Source organism: Euprymna scolopes, chromosome 30 (assembly GCF_053919585.1).
Source record: "Euprymna scolopes isolate OS-2025 chromosome 30, ASM5391958v1, whole genome shotgun sequence".
Classification (NCBI taxonomy): Eukaryota; Metazoa; Mollusca; class Cephalopoda; order Sepiida; family Sepiolidae; genus Euprymna; species Euprymna scolopes.
Window position 1 is genome coordinate 93,184,219 of NC_136511.1, and position 17,748 is coordinate 93,201,966.

At 36.5% G+C, this 17,748-nt stretch overlaps 1 protein-coding gene across 1 annotated transcript in view; it reads right to left on the reverse strand.

The window, feature by feature from the left end:
• The window catches only part of LOC145254571 (uncharacterized), a 257,538-nt gene extending 241,811 nt beyond the window's left edge, over nucleotides 1-15,727 (reverse strand). Inside the window, exon 1 of the mRNA XM_080113179.1 lies at nucleotides 15,611-15,727. Within this exon, the coding sequence (XP_079969305.1) occupies nucleotides 15,611-15,628 (18 nt within the window). The 5' untranslated portion in view covers nucleotides 15,629-15,727. The remainder of the gene's footprint in view (nucleotides 1-15,610) is intronic.
• Nucleotides 15,728-17,748: the final 2,021 nt, after the last annotated feature.

Here is a 17,748-nt window from a genome sequence, read left to right on the forward strand (position 1 = left end):
GTAGCTGGGGGTGTTGTTCCCCTTTCCTGGTCCCCGGTGTTGCAGGGCGGGTTGTTATTATCCTGCGCAAAAAGAGCTTGGATAGACGCGATTGTATCGTCAATCTGTTGCTCTTCGGTGTAGCTGGAACTTGCCGTCGGGGAGCTACCCTTTAGGGGATCGGGGGAGACATTTCCGGCTGTTTCTTGGCTGGCTTCTGAGCATTGGAGAGTGACTGGCCCAGAATCCGTTGCCTTTTCTGCCTCCCCAGCATTGGCCGCGCGTTGATTGGTGGCGCTGCCCTCGTGGGGAGTCTTTGTGGAGGCTCCTGTCTTGATGTCTGGGGTCGCCGCGGGCTGCGGCCCTACCCCGCCCATTGTTTCCAAGGTCGCCGCGGGCTGTGGCCCTACCTTGCTGTCTGACATCACGGCTGGTTTCTCTTCATCTTCGTTAGCCCAGGGCCGGGATTTTACTCCCTTATCCGGGGATTCTTCAGGGGGAGAGATGCTCCGCATTTGGGGTGGTGATCCCCGCCTGCTCGGCATCGTGGAGGGAGTGTTGGTCGCTGACGCAGACCAGGCCTGGGAGGGAGGAAAAAATAAAATACTACGGGGGGACAAAGGGGATGGAGGGGGCGGCCAGGGGCGAAGAGAGAAAGAGGTTTGACCTCCCCTCGCGGGGAAGTTGGGTTAGTCAGCTCGATCCCCCCTTGCGGGGGGAGAGCAGAGAAGTAAGACTCAGAGGTGGCTAGCGGGTCCGAGTGCCGCGTCGCAATTAAGAGAAGAGAGGGAAAGGCATCTTTGCCCAGAGAGAAGACAAAAGCGAAGAGGTATTAACCCCAAAACCCTTCCCACAAACAACCCCAACAGGAAGCGACAAAGAGACCCGGTCTGCTCAATCCAACGGGAGAGCAGCGAAGGAAGACAAAGACTAGCGGGTCAGAGTGCCGCTAGTTAATTAAGAGAGAGAAGTAGACATTCCTCCCAGAGAGAGGGAGAAAAGAAGAAAACTTAAATCTACTTAAAACTACAAAACTTAGACTAAGTACAAGGTCCTGGCTCCCCAAAGGAGGGGGTCTGGTCCTTGTAGACGAGTGAATGCCTTAACCTGGCTAAAGAGGCCGGTGGCAGATCCCTTCGCGGACAATTGCAAGAGCAGAAGTTTCGCAGCTGAAGAACAGATACTTTACTTTGATCTTAGCCAAGACACCAAGTAAAATAAAAAGATGCGTATTGGACAGAATCGGTGCATATGTATGAGCAAAATACCCAGCGTCACTCGTAATAGTATGACATAGCACTAGCACGACATATATACTAGCTGATTACCCGGCATGGCCTGCGATTGGAAGAACACTCGGCGACCCCTGGGATTGGAAAAAATTGGTTGATATATGCCCAGCGTCGCCCAGGATGGATTACATAGGTGGGTATCTGTACTAGCAAAATACCCGGCATCACCCAGGATTGGATAAAGTAGGTGTATATGCACTAGCAGAACAACAGGCGGTGCCCAGGATTGTATGACATAGGTGGATGTGTACTAGCAGAATACCAAGTGTCGCCTGGGATTATATGATATAGGTGAAGTATAGGTCGGATTCGACAATTTTGAAGGTGCTTGTGCAGTATAGGTCTTATTTGAAAAATTTTGATGGTGCTTGTGCATTATAGGTCCGATTTGACAATTTTGAAGGTGCTTGTGGATTATAGGCCGATTTGACAATTTTGAAGGTGCTTGTGCAGTATAGGTCCCATTTTAAAAATTTAGACGGTGCTTGTGCAGTATAGGTCCAATTTGAAAAAATTATAAGTTGCTTGTGCAGTATAGGTCTAATTTGAAAAATGTAGAAGGTGCTTGTGCAGTATATGTCAGATGTGAAAAATTTAGAAGGTGCTTGAGCAGTATATATGTTACAATATGCAAGTGACCTCCCTTGGATGTAGCTTAATTATCACATTCCATTAGATTAATATACAATCATTGTTATAATATTCAAGTGACCTCCCTTGGATGTAGCTCCATTGTCAGAATTCCATTATATTAATATACAATCATTGTTATAATATGCAAGTGACCTTCCTTGAGTGTTGCTTCATTGTCGAATTCCATTAGATTAATATAACATCATTGTTACAATATGCAAGTGACCTCCCTTGAGTGTAGCTTCATTGTCGAATTCATTTAGATTAATATACAATCATTGTTATAATGTGTAATGACCTCCCTTGGATGTAGCTTCATTGCTGAATACAATTAGATTAATATACAATCATTGTTATTATATGCAAGTGACCTCCCTTGGATGTAGCTCCGTTGTCAAATACCATTAGATTAATATACAATCATTGTGATAATATTCAACTTACCTCCCTTGGATTAAGCGTCATTATCGAATACCATTACATTAATATACAATCATTGGGGTAATATGCAAGTGACCTCCCTTTGATGTAGCTTCATTGTCGAATTCCATTACATTAATATACAATCATTGTTAAAATATGCGAGTGAACTACCTGGGGTGTAGCCTTATTGTCGAATTCCATTAAATTAATATACAATCATTGTCACAATATGTAAGTGACCTCCCTTGGGTGTAGCTTCATTGTCGAATACAATTAGATTAATATAAAATAATTGTTATGATATGTAAGTTACCTCCCATGGATGTAGCTTCATTGTCAAATTCTATTAGAATAATACAATCATTATAATATGCAAGTGATCTCCCTTGGTGTAGATTCATCATCGAATTCCATTAGATTGATATACAATCATTGTTATAATATGTGAGTGATCTCCCTATAGTCATTGTCGAATTTCATTAGAATAATATACAATCATTGCCATAATATGTAAGTGACCTCCCTTGGATGTAGCATCTTTGTCGAATACCATTAGAATAATATAAAATCATTGGTATAATATGCAAGTGATTTCCATAGAGTGTAGCTTCATTGTCGAATACCATTAGATTAATATTCAATTGTTTTCATATGTAAGTGACCTCCATTGAGTGTAGCTTCATTCTAGAATTCCATTATATTAATATACAATTATTGTCATAATATGCAAGTGACCTCACTTAGATGTAGCTTCATTCTCGAATACCATTAGATTAATTTACATTCATTGTCATAATATGTAAGTGACCTCCTTGGATGTAGCTTCATTCTCGAATGCCATTACATTTATATAAAATCATTGTTATAATATGCAAGCGACCTACCTTGAATGTAGCTTTGTTGTCGAATACCATTAGAATATTATACAATCATTGTTATAGTATGCAAGTTACCTCCCTTGGATGTAGCTCATTGTCGAATACCTTTAGAATAATATACATTGTGATAATATGCAAGTGACCTCCCTTTGGTGTAGCTTTGTTGTCTAATACCGTTACATTAATATACAATCATTGTTATAACATGCGAGTGACCTCCCTTTGGTGTACCTTCATTGTCGACTACCATTAGATTACGCAAGTGGCCTCATTTGGCTGTAGTTTAATTTTCGAATACAATTAGAATAATATACAATCATTGTTATAATATGCAAGTGACCTCCTTGGATGTAGCCTCATTCTCGAATACCATTAGATTAATATACAATCATTGTTATAATATGCAAGTGACATCCCTTGGATGTAGCCTCATTGTCGAATACCATTAGATTAATATGCAATCAATTTAATATTATGCCAGTGAACGCTGTAGGATGTTTCCTAGGAGAATTCCTGGGATCGGATCAGATGGGTGGACATTTGTGCTAACAGAATACCCCATATAGGAAGATGGTGTAATTATGTCGTAAAATCATGAAAAATTATTGTCCAGATTAGTAAAATATCCAATAATTATGAAAAATGATGATTGTTGGTGCGTTTATAATGAAATTAAACGCCAGACAATGTCACAAATAATTATTTTAGCAAAGGAAAGGATATTATGTGGGCTAAATTATGAAAAACGATTGTCGAAATTAGTAACATATCCAAGAATTATGAAAAGTGATTAGATGTAAGTTATTGGATTGGGGTTTTATAATGAAATGAACAGACCAGATATAGTCTTAAAGTTAATATTTTAGTAAGAGTGGGTCGATTATGTGGGTTACATCATTAAAAATGATTGTAGACATTAGTAACATATCCAAGAAAAGTGAAAAAGTATGAAATGTGAGTTATGTGATTGGTGTGTTTGTAATGAAATTACCGGCACAGACAATGTCTCAAATGTATTAATTTTGTATGAGGAAGGGGATTATGTGGGTTAACTCGTGAAACATGATTGTCGAAATTAATAACATATCCAAGAATTATGTAAAATTATGAAATGTTCGTTATTTGATGTGTATATTTTTATTGAAATAGACACCCTAGACAATGTCGCATGGTTGTTATTTTAGTAAGAGAGGGGCAATTATGCGTGTTAAATCATCAAAAATGATTGTCGAAATTAGTAACATATGCAAGAATTATGAAAAATGATAGAATGTGAGTTATTTGATTGGTGTGTTTATTATGAAATAACCAGTATCAATGTCTCAAAGTTTTTATTTTAGCAAGAGGAGAGGAGATTATGTGGGTTAAATCATGAAAAACGATTAGAAAAATATACAATTATTGTCATAATATGCGAGTGACCTCCCTTGGGTTTAGCTTCATTGTCGAATTCCATTAGATTAATATACAATTGTTGTTATAATATGTAAGTGACCTCCCTTTGGTGTAGCTTCATTGTCGAATACCATCAGAATAATATACAATCATTGTTATAATATTTAAGTGATGTCCCTTTTATGTAGCTTCATTGTCAAATACCATTAGAATAATATACAATCATTGTTATAATATGCAAGTGATCTCACTTGGATGTAGCTTCGTTGTCGAATACCATTAGAATAATATGCAATCATTACTATAATATGCAATTGACCTCCCTTGGATGTAGCTTCATTGTCGAATATCATTACATAAATATACAATCATTGTTATAATATGCGAGTGAGCTACCCTGAATGTAACTTCATGATGGGGCGATTATGTCGTAAAATCATGAAAAATTATTGTCCAAATAAGTAACATATCCAAGAATTATGAAAAATGATGAACTGTGAGTTATTTGATTGGTGTGTTTGTAATGAAATAAACAGCCCAGATATTGTCTGAAAGTTAGTATTTTAGTAATGAAAAAAAAACCCAGCCAGACAATGTCTCACAGATATTATTTTAGTAAGAGGAAGGGGATTATGTGGGTTAAATCATGAAAAAAAGTATTGTCGAAATTAGCAACATATCCAAGAAATATGAAAAGTGATTAAATGTAAGCTATATATGTTTATAATGAAATAAACAGCCCATGTATAGTCTGAAAGTTATTATTTTAGTAAGAGGGGGTTAATTAAGTGGGTTACATGATAAAAAATGATCGTAAAAATTAGTAACATATCCAAGAATTATTAAAAATGAGTAAATTTGAGTTGTTTGGTGTGTTCTTAATAAAAGAGAAAGCCAAGATGATGTATTAAAGTTATAATTTTAGTAAGAACGGGCTATAATTAGTGTTAAATCAAGAAAAATGATTATCAAAATTAGTAAAATATCCAAGAATTATGAAAAATGATGACATGTGAGTAATTTTATTAGTATGCTTGTAATTAAATAGACAGCCCAGACAATTTCTCTAATGTATTATTTTAGTAAGAGGTGGGCGATAATGTTGGGTAACTCATGAAACATGATTGTCGAAATAAGTAACATATCCAAGAATTATGAAAAGTTATGAAATGTAAGTTATTTTATTTCTGTTTTTATAATGAAATAAACAGCCGAGAAAAAGCCTCAGAGTTATTTCTTTAGAAGGACGGGGTAAATTATGTGGGGTTAATCATGAAAAATGACTGTTGAAATTAGTAACATATCCAGGAATTATGAAAAATGATCAAATGTGAGTTATTTGATTAGTGTGTTTGTAATAAAATAACTAGCCAGATAATATCGGTAAGTTATAATTTTAGTAAGAGGAAAAGAGATTATGTGGGTTAAATCACGAAAAATGATTGTCAAAATTAGTAACATATCCAAGAATTATGAAATATGATAAAATGTGAGTTATTTGATTGATGTGTTTATAATGAAATAACCAGCAAGACAATATATCAAAGTTATCGTTTAGCAAGAGGTGAGGGGATTATGTGGGTTAAATAAAATAAAACGATTGTCAAAATTTGTAACATATCTAAGAATTATGAAAAATGATAAAATATGAGTTATTTGATTGGTGTGTTTATATAATGAAATAAACAGCCCAGATATTGTCTGAAAATTTTTATTTTAGTAAGAGGAGGTCGATTATGCGGGTTAAATCTTAAACAATGATTGTCGAAATTAGTAACATGTCATAGAATAATGAAAAATGATTAAATGTGAGTTATTTGATTGGTGTGTTCGTAATTATATAGACAGGCTAGAAGATGTATCAAAGTTGTTATTTTTGTAAGAGGAACGGGATCATGTCGGTTAATGAGGGGGCGATTATTTGGGTTACTTTATTAAAAATAATTCTCGAAATTAGTAACATATCCAAGAATTATGAAAAATGGTAAAATGTGAGTAACTTTATAGGTGTGTTTGTAATGAAACAAAAAAAAACAGCCATACAATGTCTGAAAGTTATTATTTTAGTAATAGGAGGTGGCGATAATGTGGATTAACTTTTGAAAAATTATTGTCGAAATTAGTAACACATCCAAGAATTATGAAAAATGAAGTGTTAGTTATTTGATTGGTGTGTTTATAATGAAATAAACAGCCCAGTCAATGTAGCAAATTTATGATTTTAATAAGAATTGGGCGATTATATGTGCGCACTCATTAAATTTGATTGTCGAAATTCATAACATATCCAAGAATTATGAAAAATGATGAAATGTGAGGTATTTTATTGATGTGTTTGTAATGAAATAAACAGCTGAGAAATGTCTCAAAGGTATTACTTTAGTAAGAGGAGAGGGATTATGTGATTGAACTCAGAAAAAATGACGTTTAAAATTAGCAACATATCCAAAAATTATGAAAAATGATGAAATGTGAGTTATTTATTGGCATATTCATAATGAAGTAGACATACCAGACAATTTATGAAAGTTATTATTTTAGCAAGAGGTGGCGATTATTTGGGTTACTTCATTAAAAATAATCGTCGAAATTAGTAACATATCCAAGAATTATGAAAAATGATATAATGTGAGTTACTTTGTTGGTGGGTTTGTAATGAAATAACCAGCCATACAATGTCTAAAAGTTATTATCTTAGCGATAGAAGGGGGCGATAATGTGGATTAACTCATGAAAAATGATAGCAGAAATTAGTAACATACCATAGCCTATGTATCAATGTTTTTATTTTAGTAAGAGTGGAGGCGATAATGTAAGTTAAATCATGTGACATGGTTGTTGAAATTAGTAACATATCAAAAAATTATGAAAAATGATTAAATGTGAGTTATTTGGATGATGTGTTTGTAATGAAAAATCAGCCAAGACAATGTCTTAAAGTTATTATTTTAGACAGGTGAGCGATAATGTGGGTTAAATTGTCGAAATGTGTAACAATCCAAGAATTATAGGATTCAACGAGATACGTTAACATATATACTTACAGATTACCAGGAGTCACCCTGGATTCAATGAGATACATACAAATGTATGCAAGCAGAATACATGGTCAGCTGGGATGTAATGAGATAGATGCAGATATATACTAACAGAATACCTTGCGTCGCCCAGGATTTCATGAGATTGATTGCGATATATACTAGCAAAACACCCAGCGTTGCCTGGGATTGAATGAAATAGGTGAGAATATATATTAGCAAAATACCTGGCATCGCTTGGAATTTGATGAGATAAATGTGTTGCATATTACCTGTCCTTGCATATACATGCTGTAAATTACCTACCCTACGTAAGATACAATTATTTGATATGTGTAATACCCATCTTATGTAGGTAAAATATTCTTTTGCTCGAAATAGCAAATGATACATAAACATACAAAATTCCTCTCTCATAAGAATAATAAATATATTACAAAACTAATTCAATTTTTTCATTGTTTATATGGTCCCAAGCAACGCCGAGTAGCCCCGCTAGTATATATATAAAAGGCAAAATGTGTGTGACCATTTTGTGTATGTCTCGCAAAGGCTTCTTTCGCACATGCTCCCGGGGGGGTTACTATTGCTTAGAACTGTTTATGTACCCCCTATATAATAATATTTACGATTTGGGAACGCGTGTAGCGTATAGATTTATTTGCGTTGACTTTTACAAGATTATTGCTATTTTGGCTTCTCACCTGTTGATTCAACTTTTTTGTATAAAAAGCGAAACTAATTCAAAGCTAAGTAAGGTTTCTCGGCATCACGCTGGGAAACGTCCAGAAGCAATCAGCTTTGATCAATCTTGTATATCATACAATTGCTATTCAATCTAGACAATTGGGAGCTGCTTTCCCCCTCCCCAACATCTGTTGGGGGAAAAAACAGTCAAATTTGGGTAAACAAACCCAAACGTTGCGTGACTTCTATTTGACCTTCTTAATTAGGTCAAATGGAAGCAGCAGAGTTAATTTTTATTGCGCACGCCTGTTTTTATAGTTAAATAAATAAATTCAAACCTGCCTACGTTGTATGTCGCTGTGGCCCAATGGTTAACGTCGCATGTTTTTTTTTTTTCACACTTTAATTTCCAACTTTGCCTCAAGGGTTCGGGTTCGATCCTCATACTCACCTACCAAAACATTTTTTTTATCATTTTTTACCTCAAAACACCCGGGCATCGCCGGGTACCCCCCGCTAGTATATATATATATATATATATATATATATATATATATATATATATAAAACACATAAAATAAAGATAAATCTACTCACAGAAATAACTACACTGTAGACCCTTGCGAACATATCATGCGGTATTCCTTTTTGCCTAGATTGTAACGTAACCTTCACGGGTCAGCTCTCTCTCTTTATTTTTTTTATTTTATGTTTCTCGTATTAATGTTTTCTACCCGGCTGTTATAAGGTATTGTAAATTCAATCAAGGTGAGTATTTTCCTTGTTACGGCTTTTTCGCATTGGCTACATACGTTTATGCGAGGCTTAGATATCTGAATCGCATTTGAATGAACTGTTCAATGCAGTAAAAATGTTTAATGATTTTGTGTTTCATATAACGAGCAACGGCTTTGTGCATGTGACGTTTAAATTTAAAGGCTGCGTCTATCAAGTCTGTTAACTAACGACGCGCTCATATCGAAAAGAATAGAAAAACAGAAAAAAAAGGAAAGAAAGAAAATAAAAAAGGAGAAAAGAAAATAAATAAATAACTAAAAATTGTATAAATAATTAAACAAAAGCAAAGAAAATGAAAATCATTAAATAAATGAATAAATCTGCACTGTGGACACATACTACCACTCATGCGGTTTTTCTTTTAACCCAGAGCCAAATGGCACATTGTTTGGTAATTTCTGTTAGACGTTTACTAGCTGCACTTTCTTTTCGGCCTTTAATTCCAAGCTGTCCTAAAAGTTGATATAAAGAGCCTGAAATGAAACCTCTTGCTCCAATCTCAACAGCTGGAAGAATTTTAACGTAACCTTCACGGCTCAACTCTCTTTTTAGGTCTTCATATTTCTCCATCTTGTATTGGTGTTACTTCTCTACCCGGCTCTTATAATATCTATTTAAAAAAAATTTTTTTTTAATATATATATTATAGGTTTAGCTTGATAAGTGGTCTTGACTGACGTCCAGATCTAATTGTTGTGTACTCTTCAGAGGTGAGGGTGAGGCATGCTGTACTGACGGTTTCTTCCCTTGGTGGATGACTGTCTTCCTGGGACTCCGATTTGTGAGCCTCAACTATTTATGGTGGTTTTGGGTACGATGTGTCGTCAATTGCATCGGATTATTGCCCCTTCTTCTTTGGTCTGTAGAATATAGGAACGTGGTGTGTTTGCTGTTCCAACAACAATGCCTTCTTGGTTTGGAAGGTTGGAGCTTCTGACCCATACTGGTGTGCCGTTTTTGAGTGGTTCTAGCTCTTTATCTTTATGTGATAGGCAGTGCGTGAGTCGTTGTTGGGCCTTCTGGTTCTTTTCCCTCTGTCTAAAACTCTCAAGGTTGGCCCATTCTGGGGTTTAATAGATTCAGGCGTCAGCCCATTAACAGTTTACTGGGGCTGAACCCACAGTCCATTGGTGTTGCTCTGTGCAAGCAAAGAAAGATATGGGTCTTTTGCTTTTTTTTTTAGCATTCTTTTCATTGTTTTTATACAGGCCTCTGTAGCTCCATTGCTTTGGGAGTACCGAGGCCCGTTTATAATATGCTGAAATCCCGAGTCGTTTGCGAACTTGGCAAAGTCTTTTGAAGTGTATTGGTTTCCTGGGACTGTTCTTAGGATGACAGGTACTCCATGTCTGGCAAAAATAGCCTTGAAGCTATTTATATATTGATGTCGATCTCTGCATATCGAGAGTAGTTGACAACTATGACACAGCTGCTGTCTTTCAACTCAAACAGATCAGAGGCTAGTGTGCCACGGTCTTGTCGGAAGCTCAGTTGTCATTAGAGGTTCAGGCGGTTGGTGTCTTAGCTCGGCACATCTTGAGCAGTTTTCTAGAGCCCTTTTGATTTGGTCAGACAGTCCTGGCCACCATATGGATTGGCGAGCTCTTTGTCTGCACCTGGTAATTCCCTGATGACCGGAGTGGATTTTGGCGATGATGGTTGGTCTCAGCAGTGATGGGATTATGATCCGTGTGCCATACATCAATAGTCAATTCTCACATGTGATGCTGCCGCGGTAGGCCTAATAGGGTTTAATCAATGATGGAACATGGTTCTTTGAAGGCCACCCATTTCTTACATATTGTAATATGTAGTTGCTGATTTCATCAGTTTTAGTGGCTTCCTCTAACTCTTTCAGACGTTTTTCTGTGGCAGGTAAAGATTCCATCATGGTGTAGACAAATGCTGTTGCTAACTCTTCTAGGTCCTTATCTTGTTTGGTGGGTCCATGGCTGGATACTGCTTGTCTTGTTTGGTAGGTCCATGCTGGATACAATATCAGCTGTATATAGTTCCTAAGCAGGAAATAGCGAATTGTGTATCCATACCTCATTAAACATATTCGAAACCTCTGTATCCTTGCTGGAAGTTCACTGAGGTACTTGTCACCTAGTAGTGGCACCAGTGGTTTGTAATCCGTCTCCACTGTGAAGTGTAGTACAATAAGATTGTCTGAAAAGTGCTCACAAGCCCATATTATTGCTAGGGCCTCCTTTTCTATTTGGCCATAACGAGTTTCAGTTTCTGACATGGCTTGTGAAGTGTGTAATTTTGTGTCATCCTGTCATTGTAATAATACTGCTCCCAGCCCGTTAGATGAAGCGTTGCTGGAAACCACAGTCTCATTTGATGGGTTGTACAGGCATAGCACAGGTGCTGAACACAATGCTTTCTTGATGGAGCTGAATGCATCCTGTTGTGCATTGTCCCAAACAAACACATATTTCTGACTCCATAAATCTCTTAATGGTTTAGTCATGTCTGCTAGGTTTGGGATGAATGTTCCTAATTGATTCACCATCCCTAGGAACCAGCATCTTTCTGTCATGTTCATTAGTGTTCGGAATTTGAAGATCATACCAGTAAGCCTTTCCGGATCTGGTCGCAGGCCATCAGCACTGAGTATATGTCCAAGAAATTTTACTGATGACTTGGTTATTTCGCATTTTTCGGAATTGAGTGTAATGTCAACAGCCTGAATTTTTTGTAGTGTGCTTTTCAGCCGAGCATCATGTTCTTGTTGATTTTTTCCATATACTAAAATGTCATCTTGCATGAATATGGCTCCGATTTCAGTCTCTAGTACTTGTGCCATATGCCTCTGGTAGATCTCACTCGCTGATGAAATACCAAATGAGAGACAGTTGAATTGCTATCGTCCAAATGGAGTTATGAAGGTCATCAGTGAATGGAATTCTGATGAAAGTGGAATCTGCCACTATCCGCTGCTGGCGTCCAATTTGCTCATGATTTTTACTTCCCCTAACTGGACCAAAAGGTGGTCAACTGTGGGAAGCATGTGGAGTTTGCGTTTTACGCACTTATTGAGTTTTGTGGGATCTACACATATCCTAATTGCTCTATTTACTTTTGGTACTACCACCATGGGGGAACACCATTAGGTGGGTGCCAATCTTGCTTATGACCTCGAGCTTTTCCATTCTCTGGAGCTCTGCTTGTGTTTTCTCCATCAAGGGTAGTGGTACACATCATGGTGTGGGTACTGGGTATAGACTCGCATCTGGATGTAACAATATGGTATATTCCTCCCCAAATGTGCCTAGGCCTGTGAATAGGTCTGGCATTTCTTTTTGGGGTCGAATGATCGTTTTTGGCTGCTGATGATATGTAGTTATGAGCTTAAGTGCTTCAATGGCTGGCCTTCCTAATAGCGGCTCCTCAAGATTGGGGATAATAAATATCCATTGTTCTGTTGAAAACTCTTCATGAGAAATAGTTGCAGTGACCATTCCAGTCACTTTGAGTGGAATATGTCTTGGACCATGAGGGAGTTTGTGGGTATCCAAGAGTCTCTCCTTAACTTGTAAATGTGTTCTGGATTTGCAGTCATGTTCGCCCCAGAGTCCAGCTTGAATTTCAGAGGCACTCCATTATGATGATATCAGTTCGCCAAGGTTTACTCATGCTGATCTCTGATATTGTCAGGATACCAAGGTACGCACTCTGATTGCTTTCATAGTCATTCGATTTAGGTTTCATTTAATGCAGCTTTCTCATGTGGCAGCACTGCGCATAGTGGCCAATCCTACCACAATTGTGGCAGGTGACTAAAATGGCGGGGCACGCACATCTCTGATGTTAGGTTTTGTTACCACAGCAGTGGCACTCAACCTCCGGTCTTTGCTGCTGCATGCACTGATTTTTTTGTCGACTCTCGTAGTGAAATTCTCGTCCAGGTCGTCATGTATTTACCCTGACCTTGTCTGCAAATTCTGTCGTCACTAACGTAGTAGACTGCAATATTACTGTCAGCTGGATCTTCACCAAGGATGCTTTTGGAGACCGCAGGAGATGCTGTTGTGGTTTTATTGTCTCACTCTGCCATGCGCGTCTGATGGCCCCGTCCAAGGTGAGGTCTGGAATCATTTGCAGACTTAGTGATAGCTTAGGATCTGTGCACCCAACTACAATTCTGTCACAGAATTAATTCCTCATGCAGGTCTTGAAAATTGCAGTTTTTAGCTAGTGTGTGGAGATTTGTGATGAATGAATCACCTTCTTCTTGACACCTTCGGTTGAATCTGGCCCATTCATAAATTATGTTCATGTCGCTTGCTACCACTATATTGAAGTTTTGGGCTTCCTCAGACAAATCATCGTTGAGACTCAAAATCGCCGACCGACCGAGTCTCATTTATTCACGTTCATGCCCGAGAGTTTACATTTTAAACATTGAACAAAGGGGGGTAACTCCCACCGATGTAAGTGACATAACAAAACAAAGGTGGTAAAATGGTGCAAAGTAGTCCCAGGGTCCAGGCGTTCATACTATGCAAACGGTAAATATGCGACGGGTTTGATTATCAGATTTGTTATCAGCGACCTCGAATACCCTTGAAAACCAAATTAGAGTGGTCGGTGTTACGGTGTTCTGTTGTAGCGTGAGGTAATATTTATTGATGGAATTAAAAAAGTGAAAAAAATGAATGTAATTAAGCGAAAAAAAGATTGTCCGTTTCGATATCAGGAAGCGGGAAAATATCCGGAGGGGGGGGGAGGGGGTCATTTCGGCCTTAAAGCCGAAAAATGTTTTGAGGGCAAGTTTTGGCTCTTTTTGGGCGTTTTTTCCTAAATACGGAAACAAGATGGTTGCCAGCAAAATGATAGTGATTACGTTGGATACTGAAATGTCTTCAAATTGTTTGCGCAAAAAAAAAAAAAAAATGCAATATTCGTTCTCAGCGTATCCGAAAACCTCCAATAGTCGACAAATTAAAGGTGAATGCCGAGGGGTCGGTAAACTAAAAAAAAATACCTATTTTTTATTTCGCTTTTTAAAAGAATAAAAAACAAAAAAAATAGATTGGCGAAATTTGGCCTTAAAACGTCGAGTGGTTCTAAAATCGGTTTCCGCTGAAAAAAAAAAAAAAAATGAAAAGAAGACGAAAATAAAAAGGTTAAAGAGATGCGCCAGAACTTATCTTCCTTTTGGTAGGCATTATTTGTTATATTTTTTTTAGGGCGCGGAGGGGGGGGGGCAAAAATAGCACAAGGCTGTTCCCGAGAATCAAAAAGTCGTAAATAGGGGAGGGGCGGGGGGTAAACGTTGTCTTTAGACAGTGGACAAATGAAAACATAATAGAAATTATGGTTTCCCCTAGACCGTTTTAATGTGTCTATTTTCCAATGAAGTTGTACAATAAGACATAAAAATTGTAGGTTATCCGCGCTATTTTTTAAATAGTATTTTCAAGTTTAATTAAAGTTTTATGGGCGGAGTTGTACAAGCATGCGTAATTTCTTTACCGATAGGTTTTTTGAAATTTTTTCACTGGATTATTATTGATTGGACACTAATTAACCAGATTATGAAAAAAAAAATTGAAAAAAAAAAATCATTTCGACATTTGAAAGAGGTGCTCACTTTTTAGTTACAACATTCCGGTCACCCATTTTTTTTTTTTTTCTAAATACGGAAGTGTCTTAGGGAGATATGAAATGGTCCCATGTTGACGAAGCAATGTATCAGGGGGCGTACGATATGAAAATTGACAACGGGATGAAAAATTATGAAACATTTCTCCAGCATGTTAGTGAAATTTATAATACTTAAAATTTGGGTTTGTATTACTGCACACATAGATTCAAAAAAGTTGTCAAAAAACAAATATATAACAAATAAATGTTATCAAAGGCAAGATAAGTTACTTTTCTACCAAATTGGATATATTTTTCGTGTTTTTATTCAATGTAACATGTTTATTCAGCTCGAAAACCATGCCGTGTTTACCGATGTATTGGAACATTCAAGATAGCGTCTTATTCTCTCTTTAACACGGTAAGTGTGGGAAAAGATGTTATAAATAAAAAACTATACAAAATACTATTAAAAACCCGCCGAATATATGTCAACCTATGTCACGGTAACATATATTGAGCGAGTTTTTAACAGTATTTTATCCGTCAGGTTAAAGTATAGAATAAATACAAAACACCCTCCCCTCCACATGTCAAGAATGGCTTTCTAAATAATAACGTTATTATTTCAGCACGGATCAATAAGTGCATGAGTACCGAGAAACGACCACACCCTAACTCGACGGTGGGTACAAATATTGCTCGTTGTTAACGTTTTCTAATCAACGATCAGCGGGCGAAGAGAAACAAAAACTTTAAAATTTCGGCACAATCGTAATTGAGAATATAGTTTGTTGCTAAAAAGTGAATCAATGTTTCAACTCCCACCAAAACAATGTTTTGCTTAGACTAAGTACAAAAAAAGCACTAAAGTTTTAATTGTTCTTACCTGTTGTGGCAAAGCCATATTGAGAATGGAGAAACAGACTTTAATGGGACAAAAGAAAACTGTTTCTTTGCTTTTTATACTGGGAAAATTTTACTTTCACTTTTCAAATTCATCGAAATGTGTTCTTTACACTTTCATTTTTTTTTTTTATCATTTTCTTTTGTTCAGAATGAAAATAAATTATTTGGAGAACTTTAAAACCTATCCTCAAATATATATATTTATTATTACGCTTTTTAAAATTAAAAAAAAAATTAAAAAGGCTAAATAACGAAACTTGTGGTTCTAAAATGGGTAATCGGTTTACTAGAACGTTGGAGTAGAAACTGAGCACCTCTACAAATATTGCATTATTAACTTAAAAATGTTTTTGTTTTTTTAATTTTTTATTTATTTATAATCTGGTAATTTGTATACTGATAGATTTTTGGAATTTTTTCACTGAGTTATTATTAATTAGACACTAATTAATCAGATTATGAAAAAAAAATCGTTATTTCCACATTTGAAAGGAGTGCTCACTTTTTAGTTAGAACGTTCTCGTAAATCGATCACCCATTTTGTAACCAATAAAAACCATAGAAGTAAAAATGACATGAATCTACCGCATTTGTAAGTCAGAAATATTTATTTTGTCTCTCAAAGAAAAAAAAAAAAAGAATGAAAATGATTTTTTGGGGTTTGTATTACTGAACACATAGATTCGAAAAAGTTGTAAAAAAACAAATAAATGTTATCAAAGGCAAGATAAGTTACTTTTCTGCCAAACTGGATATATTTTTTGTGTTTTCATTCAATGTAACATATTTATTCAGCTCGAAAAACATACAGTATTTACCGATGTGTTGGAAAATTCAAGATGGCGCCTCCGCCTCACTCCCTCTTTAACACGGTAAGTTTGGGAAAAGATGTTATAAATAAAAAACTATACAAAATACTATTAAAAACCCGCCGAATATATGTCAACCTATGTCACGGTAACATATATTGAGCGAGTTTTTAACAGTATTTTATCCGGCTTTTTATTTATAACACCTTTTCCCAAACTTACCGTGTTAAAGAGAGAATCAGAGGCCATCTTGAATTTTCCAATACATCGGTAAACACTATGGTTTTCGAGCTGAATAAACATGTTACATTGAATAAAAACACGAAAAATATATCCAGTTTGGTAGAAAAGTAACTTATCTTGCCTTTGATAACATTTATTTGTTATATACTTGTTTTTTGACAACTTTTTCGAATCTATGTGTACAGTAATACAAATCCGGTTTGTTTTTTAAACTTTCTTTTATTATTTTTTTTAAGTATTATAAATTTTGCTAGTTTGCTGGAGAAATGTTTCGTAATTTTCCATTCCGTTGTCAATTTTCATATCGTATGCCTCCCGATACATAGCCTCGTCGATATGGGATCATTTCATATCTCCCGAAGACCCATAGACATACTTTATTCGCCTTTTAATTCTAGTCCAGTATGCTTCGATGCTGTTTGTGCAGACTCTGGTTACAGGGTCAACAAAATTTTCAGAATGGTTGACTATCCTGTGCACGTAGCCACGATTTCCTAAATTGGAGTAGCTCCGCCACTGGTTCATGCAAATTATGGAACCGGTAGCAACGCATTCTGAAATTACCCCCTGTTCTTGCCGAGCAGTCCAGGATTCATTGCAGAAATCCATTTTGGGGGGGTTTGGTCATAAAAGCCTACGACCCATATCTGACTGGTCACTTGGCCGACATTATTTTTTATTTTTTTGAAACAATAGACTTTCATCTATTTGCACAACATGTCCCGGACTGCCTAACATTTCCCTGTCTTTCATCATTTTACTGGCAATATTCATACCATTGAACACAGGGTTTTTTAGTAATGCCAATGGCATTCGCCAAGCCTGTAATGGAAATTTCTCTTACAAAGTCGAACATTATTTGCAAGATTGTTGAAATTGTCAATTTTGTGTGTTTGAAAAATGTACCACTCCGTAAAGTTATGGTACTTTTGCAACTGCAGCATCTCCAGCAAAGGTTGTCAAGTTTGGGTCTGACATATGTCTGCAGGGTTATGTCATGGCCACATGAGAAACCCTTGATTTGGGCTATTAAATGTTTCTCCTGGTGATATTCTATCGGTGTTTC